Source organism: Gekko japonicus, unplaced genomic scaffold, assembly GCF_001447785.1.
Source record: "Gekko japonicus isolate JY-2015 unplaced genomic scaffold, Gekko_japonicus_V1.1 scaffold737, whole genome shotgun sequence".
Classification (NCBI taxonomy): domain Eukaryota; kingdom Metazoa; phylum Chordata; class Lepidosauria; order Squamata; family Gekkonidae; genus Gekko; species Gekko japonicus.
In genome coordinates this window covers 612,205-637,191 of record NW_015173695.1, presented here as the reverse complement: position 1 = coordinate 637,191, position 24,987 = coordinate 612,205, and the positions used below count along the sequence as shown (strand labels likewise).

At 46.4% G+C, this 24,987-nt stretch overlaps 1 protein-coding gene across 1 annotated transcript in view; it reads right to left on the bottom strand.

Annotated features, from left to right (window-relative positions):
• Window positions 1–24,987, bottom strand: part of NFATC2 (nuclear factor of activated T-cells, cytoplasmic, calcineurin-dependent 2) — a gene marked incomplete at its 3' end in the record, with an annotated part of 123,582 nt that overhangs the window by 64,232 nt on the left and 34,363 nt on the right. The window contains exon 4 of the mRNA XM_015423187.1: window positions 24,378–24,546. Within this exon, the coding sequence (XP_015278673.1) occupies window positions 24,378–24,546 (169 nt within the window). The remainder of the gene's footprint in view (window positions 1–24,377; window positions 24,547–24,987) is intronic.

The following is a 24,987-nucleotide window of genomic DNA, read 5'->3' as shown; positions in this document are numbered from 1 at the left end:
GAAAAGAGTGGGGTTGAAATTAGTTCCTTCCTGAGAACAATGGAGAGGCTGGTATCTCTCTCAGTCCCTTGGCTGTTAAATTGTTCCTTTATCACAAGATCCCAGCAATTTCCTCCGAAGTAGAGTCCTATTCACACATCACCTTCCTTTTCAAATCTTGCTAAGGTGTTTTGTGAGGTCTGGACTTCCATTCTGCCCAGCAAGAGGTCCCCAGCTGGGAACTAGAGGTAGGCACCTATTTTGCACAGGCCCTACCCAGTCACGTTGTTTCTTCACCGGACCATGGAATAACTTTTCTCCACTCGATCATCTAAATCCAGGGTGGAGGTTCTCTCTCCATCACATGAACAGGCTTTAGATATATCAAGGTCAGTACTGTCTACGGGAAACCTGGGGATCCCCTGGAATTACGGCTCATCTCCAGACTACACGGCACAGTTTCCCTGAAGAAAAAGGATGCTTTGGAGGATGGACTCAGAGGCATTGTACCCCACTGAGGTCCTTGTCCTCCCCAGGCTCCATCCCCAACTCTCCAGGAGTTTCCCAAACTGAATCCGGCAACCCTACCTTCTCATCCCCGGAAATAACTTGTAACTGGCACAAGGTCAGAGCTGTTCTCTCAAGGGCAGTCCTCGAAAGAGCTCTCTCAGCCCCACCTACCTCACAGGGTGTTTGTTTTGAGGAGGGGAAGGGAAAGGAGATTGTAAGCCACTCTGAGACTTCTTTGGGTAGTGAAGGGCGGGGTATAAATCCAATCTCTTCTTCCTCTAGTCTGGAGAGGAGCTGTAATTCCAGGGATCCCTAGGCGTCACCTGGAGGCTGGCATCCCTATGTGTGTTTTGTGCATTTCAGGGGGGGGGGGATGTTACAAAGCAAGGCCAGTTTGAAACAAGTTCTAATAGGCATTATGTTCTGTATCTGAGCACATACAATTTTGAAGCAGATTGAACAATTTTAACAGTCATATTTTTTGCATATGTATTTATGTATCCTGTATCCAGCATGTTTTTTTAAAAAACTGAAATGGGAACTTATTTTTTATTAAGTTTTTAAATATTAATTTATTTTTAAAAATGGCTAAGCATGAAAATTTTGAGTAAGGTCTAACAGCAGGGTTTTGAAACGGAGTTTGGTACGTGAAGCGTAATGGGGCCCAAATTCCTACAGACGCTGGAGACCAGAGATTCTCTCTTTCATTATTAACAGTCACAATTACAAATCAAGCCATTCTACGTTTCTCACATCACCGAAAAATTGAAAGCAGACGTGTCTACCGCATAGCCAGCGATCTAGCTGAAAGGGAACTTGATGGTCTGAGACATGCTAAATTTGTTTTCAATTACTTGGTCCACAGGCACACATATATTTTTTCAAAAACCCTGATTAAGCTGTACAAAGCAAACAGGACAAGGAGATCAGAGAAGCGGACCATTAAGTTAATAGCATCCGTGGTCAGGAGAGGCGTTTTTTTTGTATGTGCTTCCTTTCAACAGTCAGCAGGAGGTCTCTGTGCACAGAAACCTTAATCCTCTCTCCCTGGAAAGAGACCACATGCCAAAACTATCCACTGCTGGCAGCCTTCCCTGCGTGTGGTAAATGAAGAGAAATCCACCAGACACGCAATCTTTGGACCTGTTTCCCCATCACTTATACAGCACTAGATACACGACGCTGCAAGACTCTAAAGGACCGAATACCACTCTGTATACCTCGGCGGTCTATTTTTAAAACACACACAGAGAGCTGGATCCAGAAAACTCTGAATGGGATGAGTTCACAGCCCAGACATTTCCAAATGCAACCTCCTCTGCCCATCCAGCTTCTCCGGAAAGACAGAGCACCTTCAAGAACAGAATGGAGGATCATGCAGCAAAAGAGGGACGTCAGCAGAAGTCACCCTCTCTTGTCAATGCCCATTTGCAGCAAGACCTCATGCAGGGGGAGGGGATATTGCCAATTTCCCCCTTCTTGTGCAGCCCCCCCCCCCATGCCAAACCCCTTGGAGTATCTGGGAGAGAGCAGAGGAACTGCCAGAGGTTCATTCTGTGAACTCCTTCTATTCATATCTCATTGGATTCAACTCACACAAGTAATCCCATTTTCATGTACTACCCCCTCGCAGAAAATCACCACTTTCTCTCTCGTATACACACAGGTAATCCTGCTTTTTTCTCTAATGAGCTCCAGGTGGTATATCTGGGCCCTTTTCACATTTCACTCTTGCAACAACAACCCTGTAAGGTAGGCTGGGCTAGGAGATAAAGACATGCCAGGAGTTCAGAGCTGGACACTCAGATGTTCTGTCTCTGTACTTGTGGCAACATCACACGCACCTCCGCAATGATGAAGAGGTACCATCTCGACTCTAGAAGTCCACAAGAAACAATGGAAGTGGATATGCGTTACTTTTGTGCTTTACTCCCTTTCTTGTTTCGAATGTCCAAATCCATATTGACTTATTTAAATTTCTAGCTCACAACTGTGTGCTCGATCAAACTGTGTGCTCGATTGAACAGCAGAACAATACACCACAAAAATCACTCAAGGACCCGACATTAAAAAAAACACCACAGAACAAATGTGAAGGTCTTAGTCCTGAGTTCACAAACCTCAGCACAAACAGCTAGACCATGCATTCAAATGTTCATAGGCAGACCTCTGGAAATAAGCTATGATTATTTAAAGCGATGACTTACCCCCCCACCACAGCCACAATATGTAATTTATAGCCTTCACTTCCTTCTGTTGTCTGGACTAGAGAGTTTTTGTGCCACCATCAGCCGCCTCTTACAAGCCACGCACAGACACAGTAACACTCCACGTCAAGGACCCCAATGGCACAATGGGATGCAGCTGTACATCGCAATTAATTGGAGAAAGTCATCCCATTGGCTGTTTCCAACCATGCCCATATAGTACACATGCGTTGGCTCTTACATGTCCTAACACATTTATGTCCGGCTGTCCTCGACTAGGGCCAGGGCCTTCTCAGCCCTAGCCCCAACCTAGTGGAACTCTGCCAAATAACACCAGGGCCCTGTGGGATATGATGCAATTCTGCAGGGCCTGTAAGGCTTTTGTTCCGCCAGGCTTTTGGTTGAGGGCAGCAACAGGAGGCTGAGACTGGTACCCTCTCTTTCTTCTCTATGCCCCCCACGTACCCTGCCCTGCCCTGCCGTGCGGGACAGCGGTGTGGCTCGCAAAGCTGGAAGTGTATTGCCATCTTGGATAAGTTTAATTTACTGTTTCCGTTTGGTGTTCTTAATTACACATTAATTGTATTTTAAAATGTTTTACGAGGCTGTAAATCGCCCAGAGCCTGCTTGCAGGGTGGGTGATTCATAAGTCCAATGAAATAAATAAATACATAAATAATAAACTAATGCACTCTGAAAGAGCCTGAAACCTTTCCCCAGATGAACCCATGGATCTTCCTTATACCAAGACAACCACTGTCCTATCATAAGAACATGCATGGTCTACTCCAACGAGCAGCAGCTCTCCAGCGTCATAGGCTAAGTATGTCAGCCTCCAAGTGGGACCTGGGGATCCCCTGGAATTATAGCTTATCTCCCGACTATAGAGATCAGTTTCCCTGGAGAAAATGGATGCTTTGGAGGGTGCACTCTGTGGTACTGTATCCAACTGAGGTCCCTGTCTTCTCCAGGCTCCATCCCCAAGTCTCCAGAAGTTTCCCAACCCGGATCTGGGAGCCCTCCCCTCCCCATCTCCCACCAGTGGCCAGAGGGGACCTGGCAACCCTATCTCAGGCACACGTCTTTCAGATCACGGACTACGTGATTCTTTTAACTGGCAATGCCGGGGGGCTTTCTGCATACCAAGCAGACGCTCCACCACTGAGCCTCAGCCCTTCCCCAAATGAGGGACTGGGGGACGGAGAAAGCAAATAACTCTTTTTTCCCTTTGTATCCCATGCCTCCTGAATGTTGTTGTTCAGTCGCACAGTCGAGTCTGACTCTCCGCGACCCCATGGACCAGCTCCCGCCAGGCCCTCCTGTCTTCCGCCGTCCTCTGAAGTTTGCTCAATTTCATGTTCGTTGCATCAATGACACTGTCTAACCATCTCATCCTTTGCCGCCCCCGTCTTCTTTGACCTTCAATCTTTCCCAGCATCAGGGTCTTCTCCAGTGAGTGCTCCCTTCTCATTTGGTGGCCAAAGTATTTGAGCTTCAGTTTCATTATCTGTCCTTCCAGGGAACAGTCAGGGTTGAATACAATGCTGCTGTTGTGAAGGCAGTGTTCTTGATGGTTCACAAAGGCTGCAACGGACATGGGGGAAGAGGTGGTTGTTCCCTCTAAGCTGAGTTAGCGTGAGCTACCAGCTCATACATTTTTGTCTTAGCTCAGGCAGGATGGCTCCAGAGCAAACTAATTTATGCAGTAGCCAAATCGCTCACTCACAACTTTAATGCCAGTAGCTCACAAAGTAGAATTTTTCCTCACAAGACTCCACATCTTAGAGGTGTCTTAGGTTAGGTATTCACACCAAGGTTGAGTCTAGATACAATCATTCTATGAAAGGGTCAGTGCAGAGACACCTTTAGGAATGACAATCTTTGGCAAAGGCTAAGAATCCCCCCCCCCCGTTATTTTTTCCAGAGACAGAGAAAATCTAGATTAGAAGAACAGATAGTTGGAGGGAGGGATGAGTTCTGCAGAAATGGGAATCCCAAAAAAGTATCTCACTTCCTAGATTACCCAGTGAACACTCCAGAACACCCTTCCTCCAAAAGTGCATATAGAGTCTAGACTGGATTTTTAAAAAAAATCAACTTATTTGAGTCACATGTACCAAAAAGAAAAGGAAGCCAGACATGATGTGTACCTTTCCACATTCTATTTTAGGGTTTTATTTCTTTCAGTAGAAATGGGCATTTCTTTTTCTTTGCATAACCCTTATTAACATAGCTAGACTTGCAGAGGTCTGTGACCCAAGGAAATGCGGGGCATTCTGGCTGATAAACAACCAACAGCATTCAGAAAATAAAGACACTTTTCTCAATGGTTTTTATTGCAGAAATCCAATATTCAAAAGCCTGAATTAAGTCTGTACTTTCACAAATGAGGCTCGATTCCCCCATCTGTTCATCAGAATATAAATAAGCCAGGCGTATGTTCTCACTGGATGCATAAATTTGAATGTTTAACTTGCACACAAAACTAGCAACACATATGCATAAATGGCTACTTTGTGCAGAACTGGCTGCTTAGGGATCCCAGCTGGATACACACAACCCAAATGCACATGCAGTTATGCATGCTACGCTGCAAATCTAAATGTGCCGAAAACCAAAAGACCCCTCAATCATACACAAAGGTGTTCAAAAATCCAGGCATGCCTGGGTGCAGTTTTGTGTTATAACAGCAACAAAAACAACACATGAAGCTGCCCTGTACTGAATCACTCCACTCAGGCTGCCAGGGCCTTTTCAGGGTCTCAAGGCTGAGCCTCTTTCACATCACCTCCTACCTGATCCTTTTAATTGGAGATACTGGGGACTGAACCTGGAACCTTGTGCAGGCCAAGCAGATGTTCTGGCACTGAGCCTTGCCCCCTCCTCCAAACCAAAATCCCAAGCCAGAAATCACTCTACTAATGCAAAAGGAAAAATGCCACTGGCCAAACCTGAATAGTGAGTAGATGTGAAAACCACATCATCCGTGGTGCACGTTAAGGTTGTGCCCATGTGCAGATATGAAGAAATGAAGATTCCCTCCATCTGTACCCAACAACCAGCCTCGGATATTTATCACACCCTCACAACCTGCCTGCTCTTGTTTCTGTGCCCTCATCTTGATCACCTCCTGCATTGTACATGTGCTGCCACAGATATATTTATTTATTTGTGCCATTTATAGTCCGCCATTCTCACAGGCATTCATAAGAACATAAGAAGAGCCCTGCTAGTTCAGACCAGGGGTCCATTCTAGTCCAGCATCCTGTCTCACACAGCAGCCAACCAGTTCCTCTGGATGGCCAACAACAGGGCATAGAGGCCAAGGCCTTCCCCTGATGTTGCCTCCTGGCTCAAGGTGGATTACACAAAGCAAGTCAAAACTAGGGTTACCAACCTCCAGGTGGTGGCTGGAGATCTCCCACTATTACAATTCCCACTATGTTCCCTCTAAGCTGTAGAGTCCTGTGAGCAAAAATTCTACTTTGGGAGCCACTGGCATTAAAAGTTGTGAGCAGGTGATTTGGCTGCTGCATAAATTCGTTTGCTCTGGAGCCATCCTTCCTGAGCTGAGACAAAAATGTGTGAGCCAGAGGCTAAAAAACTGTGAGCTAGCTCAGCTTAGAGGGAATACTGATTACAACTGATTTCCAGGAGTCAGAGATCAGTTCGCCTGGAGGAAATGCCTGACTTGGCAAGTGAACTCAATGGCATTATACCTCATTCAAGTCCCTTCCCTCCTGAAAACCCGCCTTCCTCAGGCTCCACCTCCAAAATCTCTAGCTATTTTTCAAACCAAAGCTGGCAACCCTAGTCAATACAGTCAACAGGATAGGACATTCAATAAACCATGAAAGAGGATTAGGATTGTAGACTGTAGCCAGAGATCTAAAAGACAGAACTGAAGCAAAGCATAAATATTCACATGGCACATTAAACAGTGCAAAAATCGCATAGTCGGATCCTTCTTACAGTGTGCTGTGCAAAGCGGCATATACCACAGCCCCTTATATAACAGGGCCCCTTATTATTTACCCAATAACTTCATAAACCATTTTTATACTACGCAATCCTATTACATGTGCAGAAAGGCCCTCCTGAATAATTCAGTTTTGCTTCGCATAGTTTGAGTAAAGCCAATGGGGGGGGGGCTTCCTGACCTCTTCAGGCAGGCTGTTCCATAAAGTGGGAGCCACTTCTCTTTTTAGCTGACTTGGATAGCCCAGACCATGTCCGATCCCATTAGATCTTGGAAGCTAAGTCCGATCCCATTAGATCTTGGAAGCCCTGGCCAGCATTTGGGTGGGAAACCTCCAAGGACTATGAAAGCATCTTCTCCAGGAAGCTAGATTGGTGTCCGGATTTTTTTTGGGGGGGGGGGTATAAGCTCTCAAGAGTCAAAGCCCAGCTCAGCTCTGACTCTTGAAAGCTTACACCCCCCCTCCCAATCTTATTGGTCCCTAAGGTGCTCCTGGACTTGAAACTAGGTGTTCTATAGCAGACCAACAAGGAAGGCTACCCTCTGAAACTTCTCTAGGAAGGAATGATTCGTTTCCCATTCCTCCTACCCGGAGATCTTGCTTCATGGGAGTGGTACCCTTTTCTCCATCACCAGGATCTTTGAGGAGGATCACACCCATCTTCCTGTCTAGACAACACAAGCTAGTCTTCCAGAAGGAAAATGTAACATACATGAATGAATTCACAGGTCTGAGCATTTTGTCTGCCTTCAGTCGACCAACTAGGGTGTATCAACAGTACAATGTTCTGGAGAGGGGAAAGGATGGCACTTGCAAAAGACCTGGACATATCTAGTCGTAGTCCTAATGCATTTACTTGGTCATCAACCCCACTGTTTTGTTAAGAGTTCATTATTTTATATGTCTCATTATTCCATGGGTATTAGGAGGAGAAAGGTAGTGAGAAACCTGAGCAAGGTTTAGAGACGCCAGCCTCCAGGTGGGACCTGGGGATCCCCCAGAACTATAGCTCATCCCCAGACTACAGAGATCAGCTCCCTTGGAGAAAATGGATGCTCTGGAGGGTTCCTGTCCTCCCCAGGTACCACTCCCAAATCTCCAGGAATTTCCCAACTTGAATCTGGCAACCCCCCACCCCACCCCATGGCTGGGAGGGCACCTGGCAACCCTAGCAAGGTTAGATGTCAACAAAGATGTAATGGTGCAAAGGATGAATGTTTACCATCTTTATGTGGCCCAGAGTAAGACGAAGAAAATGGCACCAACTTGAAATCTATGCATACAAATAGTATGACGTTGTTTTAATATATGTTTTATACTGTTTTGATTGTTTGTATATCTAATAATGTACTGACATTTTTAGGACGCCTTGATTTTGCTCTGTGATCCGCCCTGATCCCACTTGCGGGGAGGGCGGAACACAAATTGAAACCAACAAATAAATAAATAACGTTATGTTACATGTGTGTGGATCTCATTGCAAGCAAGTCAGGGAAGACAGGTCACTATGGCAATATTCAAATATTTAAAAGACTGCAATAGCTTCCTGCACACACATTAGGGGAGAATACGTTAGCAGGCTGTGATCCACAAAAGCTCACATTGAAATAACTGTTTCTAGTCTTTACAGTGCCTCTAGATTTTTGTTTTGAGTTACCATGGCAGACTAGCATGGCTGCCCCTTTGCAATTATCAGCCGGCCTCCATACCAGATTTCTGGCCTCAAGGTAAGAAAAGAGTCATAGAGAGGACAATTTTTCACATTCACCCATTTTTCATGTTTACTTCGTAGCAGCCCTAATAGCTGAGATGAGCCCAATCTCATCAGCACTCAAAGCTAAGCAGGGTGGATAGGAGGCCGCCAAGGAAAACAAGGGCGGCTATACCCAGGAAGGCAGTGGCAGACCCCCTGTGCTCAACTCTTGCCTTGAGTCAGTTGCGACATGATGGCACACTTCACCTTACTTAATTTACCAATTGTGTGCTTGGTTACGCAGTCATCTGTACTTTCTCAAGTGGTGGGGAGGGGAAGAAAATCTCACCATGCTTGGCGCCTGTTCAGAAATTCACCGCTCGAGTGGACATTAAAGATAAACCAGTTTCCCAAGCTACCCAATCGACAGTTTCTGAAGCTACAAGGGGCAGGGCTGTCTTAGCTGTAGCAAGCCTTCCCCACATCTACTCAGCTGGTATATTCAGAATAAAACTAGTCAGTTTGATTAGGCGCTTTTGTCAATTACTGGTTATATGTTTTCTTCTGCTATGTTCCTCTGATTGGTTTTACTATCTTTACGGGACATTTTATACCACCGCTTTTATTGTACTCTTGGCGCCGACTGCTCTGTTTAGATGTTTTATACACCTGCTTTTAGGGGATATGGCTGCTGCTGGACTTGCCAGGTTTTAAAAAATATATAACTTTTTTTTTTTGCCGTGAAGTCACAAACTTATGGCGACCCACCTAGGGTTTTCAAGGCAAGAGACGTTCAGCGGTGGTTTGCCATTGCCTGCCTCCGCATCATGACCCTGGACTTCCTTGGCGGTCTCCCATCCAAATACTAACCAGGGCTGACCCTGATTAGCTTCTGAGATCTGGTGAGATTCGGCTAGCCTGGTCAGGGCATAAGAACAACTAGCAAAACATCTTCCCCAGTTTTTGTTAACCTTTTAAGTAAGCCTCCTCAAGAGTCAGGTCTCATATGTGGTGGACCTGTGAGAAAGCAACTAAATTTTGGACAGAGGTCCACAACGAAATGCAATGTATCTTAAAATGTAATTTTAAAAAAGAACCTGAAATAATGTTGTTGGGTTTGAAAATGGAAGAGTTGAATGATACCAAAAGAACGTTATTTTGGTATTTGATTACCACGGCAAGAATGACATATGCACAACTTTAGAAACAAGACAAAATACCAGAAAAATGGGATTGGATTAAAAAAGTTGTATTTATGGCCGAAATGGACAAGATTACAAGAAAGTTAAATGGTGAAGAAGATGAAAGTTTTTGAGGACTGGAAAGACTTTAAACAATATTTAGAGACTAATTGGGACGTAAGAAATAATTTGTTATGTTTTGAAGAATATTAGAAATGAAAATCTATAGCGATAAGGAAAGAAGTTACCTACGGATAGGTTACAAGTTACAGAATAAATAATAAAAGCTAGAATAAAGTGAAAATGTTACGATAGAAAATGTTAAGATGATAAAATTGACTGGACGTAAGCATTGTGGGAAGCCAAGCAAGGGGAGGGGAGGGGTACTGAAAAATCAGGGATATCTGTAAAGTATTTTAATGATAACATGGTTTGTGAAGAATGGTATTATCCCGACAATAAAAAATGGATTAAAAAAAAAAAAAGAGTCAGGTCTCGCTGAGAGCACAGGGCCTCTCCAAAATAAATAAAACATGTAATCAAATAAATGTTTGCACTCTCATGATAATAGGCTACTCCTGGGTAAATGATCTTCTCTGTTCATTCAGTGCAGGCTCGGATTTTCGATGTAGTTACTGCTGGGACCCTTCCCATTGTGCCGGAACAATCCCAGGCTTTTGCTATCCAGCCGAGAACAAAGTGAAGAGCCCACCCACTCCTTGTTCCCATTACCTATCGTATTCTGATGGAAATCTTTGTAACATCTCTCCAACCCGGAGTTGCCTGTGTGTGGTCAGCTTTTTCAACAATGCCTTGGTGATTCAGAGAGAGACATTCGTGAACCTTTGGCTAAAGGAAAATAGGAAAACAGAATCCCCGCTGCCTACGTTTAATTAGTGGCAAATACAAAAGCAAAGTGAGAAATCGCTTCCTCCTACCTTTTCCTTTTTCCTGCTGTACACCAGAAGATAAGAACGCCATCGAACCATTTTCCCCCTCCGGTTCCGAGAGAGTGGCTCGCGATTAGAGCTTGCAGAGTGTCCCTGGCTCATGTTATTAATGGGGTCGGCATCCGCATACCTGCAAATGGGGCAGCTGGCAGGGCCCGGGACTTCTGGCAGGGCCCATTGCTGCTGACACACACACCCCCCAACCTGCCACGTCCCTGCCAGTCAGCTCACTTGTGAGCACTTCGCCAACCATGTGTCCAGCTGCATACACTGCCCAGTGCCACCAGCGAGGATGGCTGTGAGCATGGCACTGGGAGGGCTTGTGAGCAAGGCAGGGGGAAAGTGTACATGCAGGAAGTGAGACATATGAGTGAGTGGACGGGAAGGGGACCCTGGGAACCCTCTGGCCAGCCCCCCCCAAACTCTAGAACTGACCCTTGTTATTACTATCCTTCATTCCTAGTTGGCTTTTCAATGAACTAAGGGCCAAAATATATGTTAAGTGTGACATGAAATGGATCACGGGTGCCTGACCTGGCTCTGTCACATGTTTGTGTGTGCGTGTGTGTGTGTTATGTGGTGTCAAGTTGCTTCCAGCTTATGGAGACGTATGATTTGCATGGGGAACCCTTTCAAAATTTCTAGGTCATGCTGCAAGGCTCAAAACACTCGAAGGAGAAATGATGGGCTTCAGGCTTCCCTACCATACTGTTTTCATCAGTGGAAATGGCCATAGGGGGGTGCTGGCCCCTTCCTCAGGCTGCAATAGGAAGAAGGCAAGAAAATTGCCCTTAATGGGTGGAAATCCTTCTGTCTGCAGAAGCACTCTGCTGGATCCAAGCCAGTGACCATGGTGAAATGGCCCAACTTGTGGGTTGTTTAAACCACAGCTTACTGCACAAACTCTGGCTGGTCTACCACGTGTAGACAACAGATCACAGTTTGTGCCTTCCACTTCCAACTCTAAACTCCCACCTGCTCCTCCTCACCATGCACACCCATTCATCTTTAACAGGTCAAGCCAGGATGACTAGCTGGACTGGAACCAAAAGGAAGCTTGTGAGTGTTCTTTGCAGCAGAAACAATGCAGACCCTGTGCCAAGAATTAGCCATTTCTGCATCCAAAATAACAGCAGCTCCAGTGATTCCATTGCATAACCTATTCTGCCACTAAGCTCAACACTTTAGATTCAAAGAGGGACACCCGGAATGGCCAAGAGCACAGAGAATAAGAATGTAATCAGGACTAGAAGACAGATGACCACCACAGTCTACAATGATAGTCCACAATGAGGAAGAGAAATCAGAGAACACGATTAGAAGCCCTGCTCTGGCTAGCCTCACTCTCACTATTATACGGTTGCTAGAGACTGCAGCCCCATGTCCAAGCTCTTCGTCAGAATCATGAGGACTAGAAGTTTGCTTCTTAAAAAAAGATAAAAAGGCATGAAAGGGGTATGTTGGGATGTCCCATTTGACAGTGTTTTCTACAAATGTGTGAAATTCCTCCAGCCCTGAGCTTGTGATAACACGGTCATTATGCAGGCACATCTTATTGCAGATTTTCAGAGCAGTAAGCCTTCAATCTTGACTTTGAATTCCGTGCTCACCTTATGCACCATTCTTTTTCCTCTGGTGTATTTATTCTACATCTACAATTTTTAAAAACCACACTTTTCTAAATCGGGGGGGGGGGTCCAAAGTTTTTTTAAAAAAATTATGTAACTGCCCTATCACAGCTATGCAACAGCATCCAGCAAGCACCTTCCATTCAAATCCTTGTGGTTCAGGTTTTGCACATGCATTTTAGTGTTTGTTGAACAAAAGGGAACAGAAAGGAATGCAGGCAAAGGGGGAAAACCCACTGTTGAAACTGACCAGACTTTTTCTGAAACTGACAAGCAGCTGCAAAGCCCCCTTTTCCATATTGCCGAGCACTAGGGGATTCTCTGCTGTGTTATCGGCCACTGTGAAAAATGGGAGTCACACTATCTCATAATATGGGGAAACATGTTGAGTGTACAGAATGCATGGAAGAACCCGCTGACACTGGCATTGCAAGCTATGATCATTGGCAACGTGTGTTTGTACACACACCTGTGCAAAGTCGGCTGCAACTCCACCACGCTTTGCACAGGGCTACAATTTGTATGGGGGGGAGGAATCCTCTGGCAGATGCTCTGGAGAGCTTTCTTAGACTTGTGCCACTAAATTTAAAAGAAATAGGGGGGTATTTTCACCGATGCCCTAGTGCAGCTGCATGGTAATGCTAATTCTCTACCCTTCCTTGCAAATGTATGTGGTTTTCTCTTTGTGATTTGATCCTGCACACTGGTTGTGATTTGGGCAGTTTGTAAAAGCCTGTCCTGTGTGAATTGCACTCTTCCTCCAAATGGATTGATCCCAAGTGATTCTGTACACTTGTGAATTACCTTTGGCTTGGAAGCAAAACAAGGGGGAAATTGGCACAAAAGCACCCTCAGAAAACCCGGGGAAACAGTGATCAGAAAGCAAACTGAGCGCTGAAAGGAAGAAAATCAATGCTGAACAACAAAGAAAACCTATCACGGTGAAAGCGAGGGAAAACACCCATGCATAATAGGCCAACACTGCTCTGAGAAAACACTGATGTAGACAGTCACAATCCAACTTTTTATGTGCATCCAAGATTCTGACTTCCTACACTAGTTCACAGGAACATGAAACAGCCACACACAAAAAAGCTACCCAACTAGGGTTGCCAGCCTCCAGGTGTTGGATGGAGATCTCCTGGGATTACAACTGATCTCCAAGCGACAGAGGTCAGTTCAACCTGGAGAAAATGGCCACTTTGGAAGATCGCCTTATACGCCATTGAAGTCCCTCCCCTCTCCAAACCCCACCCTCCTCAGGCTCCACCCCCAAAATCTCCAGGTATTTCCCAACCTGGAGCTGTCAACCCTATATACAACATACAGCCAGGGACTCTTCCAATAGTAAACAATGAACTATTTAACTTCAAGCCACAGAAGATCAGCTACTAACTGCTTATTGGAGAAAAGAGTGAATAGGAGTTTGAAGATTACTGAACAGCTGGCTGTGCATGTTGCTAATCAAGCCTTCCCTCTCCAAATCACAGAAATAGAAAGAAGTTCGTTTAATCTGAATCAGTTAAATGAAAGAAGCCATTTTGCACAGAATTATTGAAATTCTGGGGAGATACCAAGTATGTACAGGCCATTAAGAACATTCTCCATCGTTACCGCTGATGTCTTGGCTAAATGCTAAGCTCCGGTTAGGATTCATTTTCAGGGCTAAAAGCCAGTCTTGGTACCCAAAAATTAACAATAAAGAACAGGTACCTCTGAGCACATGCAGAGTAACTCACTGATACAAAACAGAGTTGCCAGCCTCCAGGTGGTACCTGGAGACCTCCCGCTATTACAATTGATCTCTGGATGACCAAGATCAGTTCCCTTGGATAAAATGGCAGCTTTAAAGGGTGGACTCTATGGCATTATACCCTGCTGAGGTCCCTCCTCTCCCCAAATCCTGCCCTCCCCAGGCTCCATTTCCAAAGTCTCTAGGAATTTCCCAACCCAGAACTGGCAACTCTACTGCAAAACAACCTATCCCTACCCTTCTGAAACTAGGACCTATTTTCAGCCCCATCCCGTCCCTTTTGAGCAAGCTTTGAAAATACGGCTGGCAGGACTTGACAGGGATTGACCAGGAGGCAAAAATGCGTGCGCCACATCCTCTTTCAATCCAGGGCCCGTGCCAACCTGGAGGGAGAAAAAACTGCCTGTCAGCCTCAGCCTTTGTCCTTAACACAGAGGCAGTTGTTGCTATTCTCGGCCCTCGAACACGATGTTAAACACACAAAAGCCCATGTCCTCACTGAACGCATCTTGTCCTGCCAAAGGCTTTGCCTTTAACAGACAGGCAATTGTTCGGCTGTTCTAGGAGTCCCTTCCGAGCGCACGCTCCTCGGTGGCGTTTGCCAAGCTGCCGAGACCCAGCCTGCGAAGGAGGAAGCGGCATCAGAGAGCAAAACCGCAAGAGAGAAAAAAAGCTGGGGAGGGAATCCGGATCCGCTGCTGTGCAGCTTCCCTCCCCTCACCAAAGTCAGCTCCAGTGCAAAAAATAAAAATAAGCCAAAGGTCATATTTCAAGAGTTCACACTCCTTTCTTTTCAAAACGCCTCTTTAAAGACAAAAAAAAATCAACTTTCAGACATTTGCTTTCTAGCCCTCTTGGGTGGAAAACAGTGTTTAGACAGAAGTGGTAGTTTGCCTACCATATTCTTGTACTGTTTAAATCTCATGCAATGCTTCCCACGACTACTGCAAGATTCTGAAGCTGGTGCCTTACAGTTTTGATCAGTAAGCATGCTAATGGTAAGCTAGTGGTCTCAGCTCACTAAGAGACACTGTACATAGGGTTGCCTGGTCCCTGCTGGCCACCGGTGGGAGATGGGGGGTGGAGTTGCCGGATGCAGGTTGGAAAACACCTGGAGGCTTGGGGATGGTGCCTGGAGAGGGCAGGGACTTCAGTGGGGTCCAGTGCCATAGAGCCCACCCCCCAAAGCATCCATTTGCTCCAGGGGAACTAACCTCTGTCATCTGGAGATGAGCTGTAATTCCCCAGGTCCCCGGCATCCCTAACGGTAAGCCAAGACCAGAGACTTCGCAATATACCAGGAATTTCCCCCTGCCAAGTCAGTTTCAAGAATGGCATAAGGTTATAGCCTGTCAAAGAAGCCGTAAATGGCATTTGTATGGGGAAGAAACGCTATGGGTTGGACCCCATGCGAAACCTCTCCTTGCACTAGGGCTCTTGCACAAGTGGAAATGCAAGACAAAGTCCATGCTATCTCCTTGCACTGAGTTAAACTTACTGTTATCCCCACTTGTGTTTCCGGTTGTGCAAGATCTTATTCACCCGGTTTGGGACCAATATCATACATAGGCAGGGAAGTGCAAAGCGTACCACAAGAAGCAACGCACTAAATCCATTTATATTTCTGCTTGTGCCTCACCACATCCAAGCCTGTGTGTCTGCACTCACACAGTTAATAGGAAGAGTAAGCAAGACAAATTAATGGCACATTTAATAAGATGGTAGGAGCTGTCCCACTGAGTTCGCCATATACCTGGTGGTGCAGTCCCAGGCACTGTCTGATGTAGCTGCCTACCTTGGATTTTTTTTAAGGTTGATATAAATGAGACTACACTCTCTCTATGGAGGGTGGCTCTGTGATAGCAAATCAAAAGGCATCAGCGTGCTCAGCGAGTCTTAAGGACTGCTTTTCTGGACTGACTGCAGCAAGACTTCAGCCAATACCTCTTGCAGCTGCAGATGGAAGAAACAGATGTTACGTTCTGGTAAGGTTGACAGCTCTGGGTTGGGAAATACCTGGAGATTTGGGGGGGGGGAGCCTAGAAAGAGCAGGGTTTGGGGAGGGGAGGGACTTCAGTGGGGTACAATGCCATAGAGTCCACCTTTCCAAGCAGCCTTTTTCTCCGGGTAAACTGATCTCTATTCCCTGGGGATCAGTTGTAATCCTAGGAGATGTCCAGCCACCACCTGGAGGATTGGCAACCTTACTTTCTGGGCATGTCTAAATTGCAAGCTTATATGGGCTTTACAACTTTTTAATGCTTTCCACCCAAGAATCCAGAGGAATGTAGTTTGGGAAGGGTGCTGAGGATCCTCTTACAGATCTCTAGCTTAGGGGTGTCAAACTCATTGGTTATGAGGGCTGGATCTGACATAAATGAGACCTTGGTGGGCCGGGCCATGTGTGTCATCAAATGTAATGCCAGGTAGTGGAGATATAAACTTTATAAAGGACACAAACATAAAGATTTTTTTAACAAAATAAAAACATGCTTAACACAGAGAGCCAGTTTGGTGTAGTGGTTAAGTGCGCAGACTCTAATCTGGGAGAACCGGGTTTGATTCCCCACTCCTCCACTTGCACCTGCTGATGTGACCTTGGGTCAGTCACAAGCTCTGGCACAGCTGTCCTTGAAAAAGAGCAGTTTGTGTCAGAGTTCTCTCAGCCCCACCCACTTCACGGGGTGTCTGTTGTGGGGAGGGGAAGGGAAAGGAGTTTGTAAGCCGCTCTGAGACTCCAAGTGAAGGTCAGGGTATAAATCCAATCTCTTCTTCTTTTACATTAGGGCTGTAAGCTGCAACCCTACTTTTGATTTATTGACATTCATCACAGAAATCTCATGCTCAGAGTTCTGAATCTAGGACCCAGGTTAAAACACGAAATGGCTGAGTGATTAAGAAAGTCTGCTGAAGCAAGCTATGATGCAGCAGCAGCAGAACTGGAAGCAGGAGATGGCCAGTTCCACTGCAAGCCTCATGGAAGCCCTCTGAGGGCCTGATCCGGCCCCCGGCCCCATATTTGACACCCTGCTCTAGCCCCTATCATAGCACTGTAGTTCTCTAGCACCCTCCCAGAACTACAACTCCCAGAGACCCCTGAAGAGGAGGAAGAACTATAAACCCACTGTAGGTCATACCTGAGGTGGTCCAGCAACAACAGTCAGCACCAACACTCTTCCACGAGCCCTCAGGGACCTGGGGCATTGATTGCCATTCAGCAGTACACACATGACACACCTGGACACAGTATTTAGGTTTGCAACTGACGGAGCACTGCTGAAGCAAATGGCGTATCTGCAGTCCACACTTCAGCTTCCTGTTTGCACTCACCAGATGACCAAATGGGGGAAAGTTCTTCACACATACACACACACATGTGAGGCTGCCTCACACTGAATCAGACCCTTGGTCCATCACAATCAGTATTGTCTACTCAGACTGGCAGCAGCTCTCCAGGGTCTCAGGCAGAGGTCTGTCATATCACATCCTATCAGATCCGTTGACTGAGGATGCCGGGGATTGAACCTGGGACTTTCTGCATGCAAAGCAGATGCTCTACCACTGAGCCACAGCCCTTCCTTTTGCTCCTGCTCATGAAGATCAATAAGATTACCTCTGACTAAGACAGCTTGACTCTCAAAATCTTATACCCTGGAACTCTTCTTGGTGTTTAAGGTACTATAAGACTTGAATCATGCTCTCTACTGCAGACCAACAGGGCTACCCACCACTGTACTAAAGCCCTGAGTTTGTCCCCCCACACCTCAAAAAACTGTTCTGGAGGGGGTGATAGAGAGCACAGATGTGGCAGAGGAAGGCTGCCTTTAATACTGTCTCCATCTGCCTCCCCCCCCCACACTACAAGCAGTTCTCCCCACTGTTAGTTTCACTTTGAATTCACTCAGAGAAATGCTGCTTTGTGGGGGAGTGGTTTGGATCAGGCAGGGAAAGGGTAAGCAGTCTTGGTGTTAAGAGAGCCAGTGTGGTATAAGGGTTAAGAGTGGCGGCCTCTAATCTGGAGAACCGGGTTTGGTTCCCCACACCTCCACTTGAAGTCAGCTGGGTGACCTTGGGCCAGTCACAGTTCCCTCAGATCTCTCTCAGCCCCACCTACTTCACAGGGTGTCTGTTGTGGGGAGAAGAAGGGAAGGTGATGATTATAAGCCACTCTTATTATTACTATTACTAACAGCAGCAGCAGCAGACTCTAATCTGGAGAACTGTGTTTGATTCTGAAAAGTACTGAGACTGATGAGTGATTACAGCTCTCATACTTTATTTGTGCAGAAGAAGACAATGTTAGCCGGCTCACAGGCCGTCTTATATCCCGTGAAAACTACCACCCAAAACACACACCCACACCGCAATAGGCTATTTACAGTGGCGGTGAGTTCCATGGGCTCTCAGCCAGGAGCCTAGTCCTCAGATTGGTGCGCGCTAGGATCCGCTTAGTCCATTGTTCGCTGGAGCGAAGCTCAGAGGTTTAGTCTGACCGCGTGGAGCCCTAGCCTATTCACTCCTACTCACGCCTCCACATGAGGCCTTGCTGTGTGAACTTGGGCAAATCACATTTCTCTCAGAACTCTCTCAGCCCCACCTACCTCACAAGGTGCCTGTTGTGGGGAAGGGAAAATGATTGTAAGCCACTTGGAGACTCCTTAAGGTAGAGAAAAAGGAGGGTATAAAAACCTACTCTTCTTCTGCTGTCCAACACCCACTGCAAAGCTGTTTTTCTATTTTTAAAAAGGAGACGTACATGTTGGATTTAGGGCTTCTGATATTCAAATATTATGTAGTCAATCATTATTTCCAAAGGTATTTCAGTGCCCTGCTTATCTAACACACACCTCATTCATCGTGACACATCAACAGCCCAAGACTCGAGCCAACTTTCTTTCAGTTTACAAATGTTTCCGTTTCAGGTCACCAGGGGCATGATCACTGAGACAGCTCTAATCTGGAGGACTGGAGATATCTTTTAGGCGAATCCAATGAGGCCTAGAGTCAGAGTCACCCTACGACGAATTAAAGAGCTTTTAACGCTTCTTCCCTATAAGATTGCAGGCAAGTATGAATGAGCTTGCTCCAGCATTCGAAAATGTAAAGGTAAAGGCTTCCCTTGCTCGAAAGCCAGTCAAATCTGACTCTAGGGACGCGGTGCTCATCTCTGTTTCCAAGCTGAAGAGCCAGCGCTGTCCAAAGACATTTCCATGGTCATGTGGCTGGCATGACTAAACACCAAGGCGCACGGAACGCTGTTAACTTCCCACCGAAGTGGTACCTATTTATCTACTTGCAATTTCTTGCTTTCGAACTGCTAGGTTGGCAGGAGCTGGGGCCAGGGACGGGCACTCCCTCTGTCATGCGGCACTCAGGTCTCGAACTGCCGAACTACCGACCTTCAGGTCTGCAGTTCAGCGTCTTAATCACTCGAGCCACCGCAGCCTTATTCAAAAATGACTGATGGCTAATTATTTATTTAAAACATTTTCACCACCTTTCTATGTTGCAGGACTCAAGGCAGCTTACCATGTAAATAAAACTGCAATTATTTTTTTAAGAAACCATATACAATAACTCAATTTAAAATCCCAATGAGGACTGCAAATAAATAAAAACTAAATTTGTCATAAATAAAACTGTCTTCAGCATCCTCCTGAAGATGGAACGTGAGCAGGCCAGGCACACCTCCCTGGGGAAGTTGCTCCAAAATCGTGGGGCTGCCACCAAAAAGGCCCTCTCTCGTGGGCCCACCAGACAAGTTCCTTCGATGGGTGAGGCAGTCAGGAGGTCCCCTCGCTGTGATCTGAACTCCCAGGCAAGCATGGGAGAAGGCGGACCTTCAGATACCCTGGTCCTAAGCCATGAAGGGCTTAGAGACTAAGCGGTAAAAGCAGGGCTATTTTTGGGCAGGAACGCACAGGAACGGAGTTCCGGCTGGTTCCTGAGGTGGCCACGCCCAGCAGGAACTCATTAGCATAACAGGCCACACCCAACAGCAGAAACTCATTAGGGTTGGCTACATTAGGGGCGTGCAGCCTAACATGCAAAGGAGTTACAAAAACAGCCCTGGGTTTTGACAACAAACAAGGTAAACAGAATAACAAGCAAAAGGTGGTTGTGGCTGGATAACCACACTTCTGGTAACATGGGGGTGCGGCCTAATGTGCTAATGAGCTGTGCTATCGGGGGTGTGGCCCAATAGGCTAATGAGTTCCTGCTGTTGGGTGTGACCTATTATGCTAATGAATTGCTGCTGGGCTTTTTCTACAAAAAGAGCCCTGGCGTAAAAGGGAGTTACAACTGTACTTAAGCCTTCCTGGGGTTTGGGTATCTCATGGGGACAGGCATTTTCTATCTGAAATACATCTTCAGGTTCCCAGTCAGTATTTTCCCCCCCTGTATGAACACATTGGGACAACTGGAATAGCAAAAGCAAGATGATCACCTCTCCTCACCTATCCCCGTTTGTCAGCTACTATCCTCCGATTGCCACCTACTGGCTGCTTCCCTCCTTGAGGGAGGCCCCCCCCCCGCATCAATGAGAGATTGTGCTTTTCGTTTAGTAGCTGCCGCCTTAAGGAGGAGAAGGGGGCCATCTCTAGAATTCTCAGAAGGCATGCAAGGAAGTTTTATTTGCTAGGCCTTTTATGGGGTCTAGGTTCCAGGCATTGGGAGGGGGGCATGTGCAGTTATTTAGGGTTCTACTGTAGTTTGTGTGTTTTGAATCTGAAATCGTAAGCTGCCTTGAGCCACAAAGGAAAGGAAAGGTATAAACATTTAAATAAACCAATGAGTCACTGTGGTGTAGTGGTGCAGGGGTGTCAAACATAAGGCCCAGCAGCTGGAAGTGGCCCTTCCAGGGCTCTTATGCGGCCCGCGAGCAGCTAGTGCAAGGGAGGGAACAGGAAACTGTTTGGGAGGAGTGGGCAGGGCAGAGCCAATCTGATTGTGGCTTCAGCATGGCGGAACAACCTCATCTGCAGCAGTCAAGCAGTGAGGGAGCGTCTGCCCAATGTTGCACTGCTAGGCTTCCAGTCTGCCCATATGAGTTTTCCTTTAGACCCCCCTCCCTGCCCATGGGGCTTTGCAGTGAGGATACACCAACTCAGAGTTTACCAGCTGCTGTCCTTTATACAGTTTATATCAGGGGTCATTTCGTAGAAAAAGAGCTAGAGGAACTCATTAGCATAACTCATTAGCATATGCCACACCCCCTGACATCACCGGAAGTGTGTCATAAGGCCACACCCCCTGACATCACCGGAAATGTGTCATAAGGCCACACACCCCGCCCCCAACGATCCCGGCCGCCGCCGCCAGCCTTGCAGCTCCACTGCCGAGCCCCATGAGGAGCCCGGCGGTGGACCTGCAAGGCCAGCGGGAGTGCAAGGAAGCTCCGCGAAGGCCCTCCCTGGCCCCCCCCCCGTACCTCACCCGGGGGAACTGCGATCCCCCGCAATCCCCCCCGAAACGACCTCTGGTTTATATCTCCGGTACCTGGCATTACATTTGATGGCACACATGGCCCGGCCCAACAAAGTGACATTTATATCAGATCCAGCCCTCATAACAAATGAGTTCGACACCACTGGGTTAGAGTGTTGGACCAGGATTTGGGAAAACCAGGTTCAAATTTCCACTCTGCCAGGGAAGCTTGGTGGGTGACCTTGGGCCAGTCACATATACTTGGCCTAGCCTACCTCACAGGGATGTTGTTGTGAGGATAAAATGGAGAAGAAGAGAACAATAGCATTAAAAAAATGAATCTAAGCCACTTCGGGCTCTCATTGGGAAGAAATCAGGGTATACCAAATATAAATAAAAGCAGGAATCAGTGGTCGATTGTGCTTCCATTCTGCAAGTGTGCAACAACAAAATACTGCAAAGGACAGGATTGCAGAGACCAGGGAACACTCGTGAATTGCTTAATGGGAAAGACTGCGTGTGGACAAGTCTTCATTTCACTGCAGGACACCTGGCAAAGATGTGTCCGCATATGTGCCTCTGCAGCTGTACCTTAACATATAACAGCTCCAAGGATGTGTGAAATTGACTAGAGGATGTTCAAGCAAGGAAAGAGCTTTGGGGGAGCTGCCTGAAATTGATTAGAATGTCGCCTTTATCACACAGGAAAGGCTGCTGAGAATGGGAGATCGGCAAACAAGCCAGGGAAGCGAGCTTTCCTGGTTAGCCTTTCCAATGACTATTATGGAATTGCCAGAGAGTTTCACTGCAAGGCAGTGCAGGCCAGCATTGAAGGACGGCAAAATGGAAACGTCTCCTCCAATACTACCAGAAAGGGGTTATTAATATTATGGGTACATGTACCAGGAAGAAGCATCTTGAGTGAACAGCAATAAAGTGCTGGAATTTGGCCAAATTGGCATTGTGTAAAAAAGAGCAGATCTGCAGTTCACCTGACCCTTAAATATTCCTGGCAGACTCTAATCTGGAGAGCTGGGTTTGATTCTCTGCTCCTCCACATGAAGCCTGCTGGGTGACCTTGGGCCAGTCTCAGTTCTCTCAGCCCTACTTACCTCACAAGGTGCCTGTTGTGGGGAGAGGTAGGGAAGGCAATTGTAAGCTGCTTTGAGACTCCTTAAGGTAGAGGAAGGTAAAGGTAAAGGTTCCCTTGCTCGAAAGCCAGTCGAGTCCGACTCTAGGGTTGCGGTGCTCACTTCCGTTTCAAGGCCAAAGAGCCAGCGCTGTCCGAAGACATTTCCGTGGTCATGTGGCCATCATGACTAAACACCAAGGCGCACGGAACGCTGTTACCTTCCCACTGAAGTGGTACCTATTTATCTACTTGCAATTTCTTGCTTTCGAACTGCTAGGTTGGCAGGAGCTGGAACTAGAGATGGGAGCTCACTCCGTCATGCGGCAGCCCAGGTCTCGAACTGCTGAACTACTGACCTTCCAGAACCTGCAGTTCAGCGTCTTAACCACTTGCGCCACCGCAGCTCCTAGAGGAAAGCAAGGTATAAAAACCTTCTCTTCTTCTTAAAGGCACTACATTGCTTCCATTCTACTCTCAAGACCTTCTCGCTTTGAACTCACTCACCTTTCCTCTAAGGAGTCACAAACCCAATTAACCTGTCTCATATCTCTTTACAACAACATAAACTTTATAGCAGGCCACTGAGTGTCTACCTGAAATAGGCGTCAGCTCCATAAAGTGCTTCAGCTGACCAACCCGATCTTTTATTACACTCCCAACTCTTGCCAATGAAAAGGTTTCAAATTGGCATCACATAAAGAAGGTATTGCAAGAGTGGAAGAGATTGTAACAACCACCTGGTTCCAACTTGGTTTATGGCACCAAGCCTCAGAAAAGGTGTACAGATTTCTGGAGAGATGCAACATTACTACCTCCAATGCAAAGTGTTTTGCATGCAAAATGGGGAGGGGAGGAGCTTTTCTGGTCTACTTCGGAGCCATTTGTGGCAGAACTGAAATGTGAGTCTGGACAAATGCAAAATTCGACAGACTCTCAGAACTATGCAAGTTTCATTTTGAAAATCAACTTTACATGCAGGGCTTTTTAAAATAAAGTATATGTCAAGATCTTGTTTTTGTAACCAAAGGCAATAATATTTTTGTTTCCAATTGCTGAATATCTTGCATATCTTATTTTCTAGCACTGAGAAGCCATTTTTCACACACCTCCCTTTCTTTTAATTTGTTTTATATATACATAAGTTGCAGCTGACTTATGGAGACCCTGTACGGTTTACAAGGCAAGAGATGTCCAGAGGTGGTTTGCCGTTTGCCTACCTTTGTGGTGGCTTAGAGGTTAAGACGCTGAGCTGCAGACCGGAAGGTCGGTAGCTCGGCAGTCCGAGACCCGAGTGCCATATGACGGAGTGAGCTCCCGTCCCTGGCCCCAGCTCCTGCCAACCTAGCAGTTCGAAAGCAAGAAATTGCAAGTAGATAAATAGGTACCACTTTGATGGGAAGGTAACAGTGTTCCGTGCACCTTGGTGTTTAGTCATGCCGGCCACATGACCACGAAAACTTCTTTGGACAGCACTGGATCTTTGGCTTGGAAACGGAGATGAGCACCGCCCCCTAGAGTCAGATTCGACTGGCTTTTGAGCAAGGGAAACCTTCACCTTTTCTTAACCTGTTACCTTTGTGTTGTGACCCTGGACTTCCTTGGTGGTCTCCCATCCAAATACTAACCAAGGCTGACCCTACTTAGCTTTTGAGATCTGATGAGATCAGGCTAGTTATAATTGATTGTAATTTAATTATTAAAATTAACCTTATTTATGTTATCCTGTTATGATACGACAGTAGTTAAGAATTTAAGGTAATATAGACAGACAGACCAGGGCATCTGTGGCTCTGTACAGACCCAAACCACAACTCCAGTTGTGTTTTGAAATGGTATTTCTCCAGTTTCCACAAACAAGTTAGCGTCATACCAGAGAAAGGAAGGCAACTCCTTCCAGGGGCTCCCACTGTTCATCTGCTCTAAGAAAATATCTTACCTGGACCACAGGGTGCCCTCCGGTTGGAGCTTTGACTGCCCCGCGACTCCCTTCCGTCTCATAATGGGCACGATGGTGGGGCTTTGGCTGCACTTCAATCCGCAGTTCGTAAGAGCCGGAATGGCTGGCTAGAGGCCATTCAAGTGGTGGGAGGGATTGCACAGGAATGCTGGCCCAGAAAAGAGAAATCCATGTAAACACTGTTATAAAATACAGGTTAGGCTTGTTGTTGTTTTTTTTTAAAAAAAGTCCCACCACACTCACAACATACCATCAAGGCTAGGACTCGGAAAGCCCATCAAGGCAACATTTTATGTTTGACTACAATCACTGCTGACACAAAGCTTTACTCAAGACCCACCCTGGACAGCAGCACTAGAGGGGAAAGGATGCATTTGATGTAGAGTCTGACCATTGGTATATCCAGCTAACCCCTTGTTTCTGTTGTAAAGCTAATGTAGGAGAGGCACTAGCACAGGAAACAAACCAGAGAGCAGGAGGACGTGTGGATGTATGCAAACAGATGTGTATGTGAATGTTTAATCCTTACTCTTGCCTGCTACTTATCCCTGCGAATGCTCTTGCTCTGAAATAGATCTTTTTTTTTGTA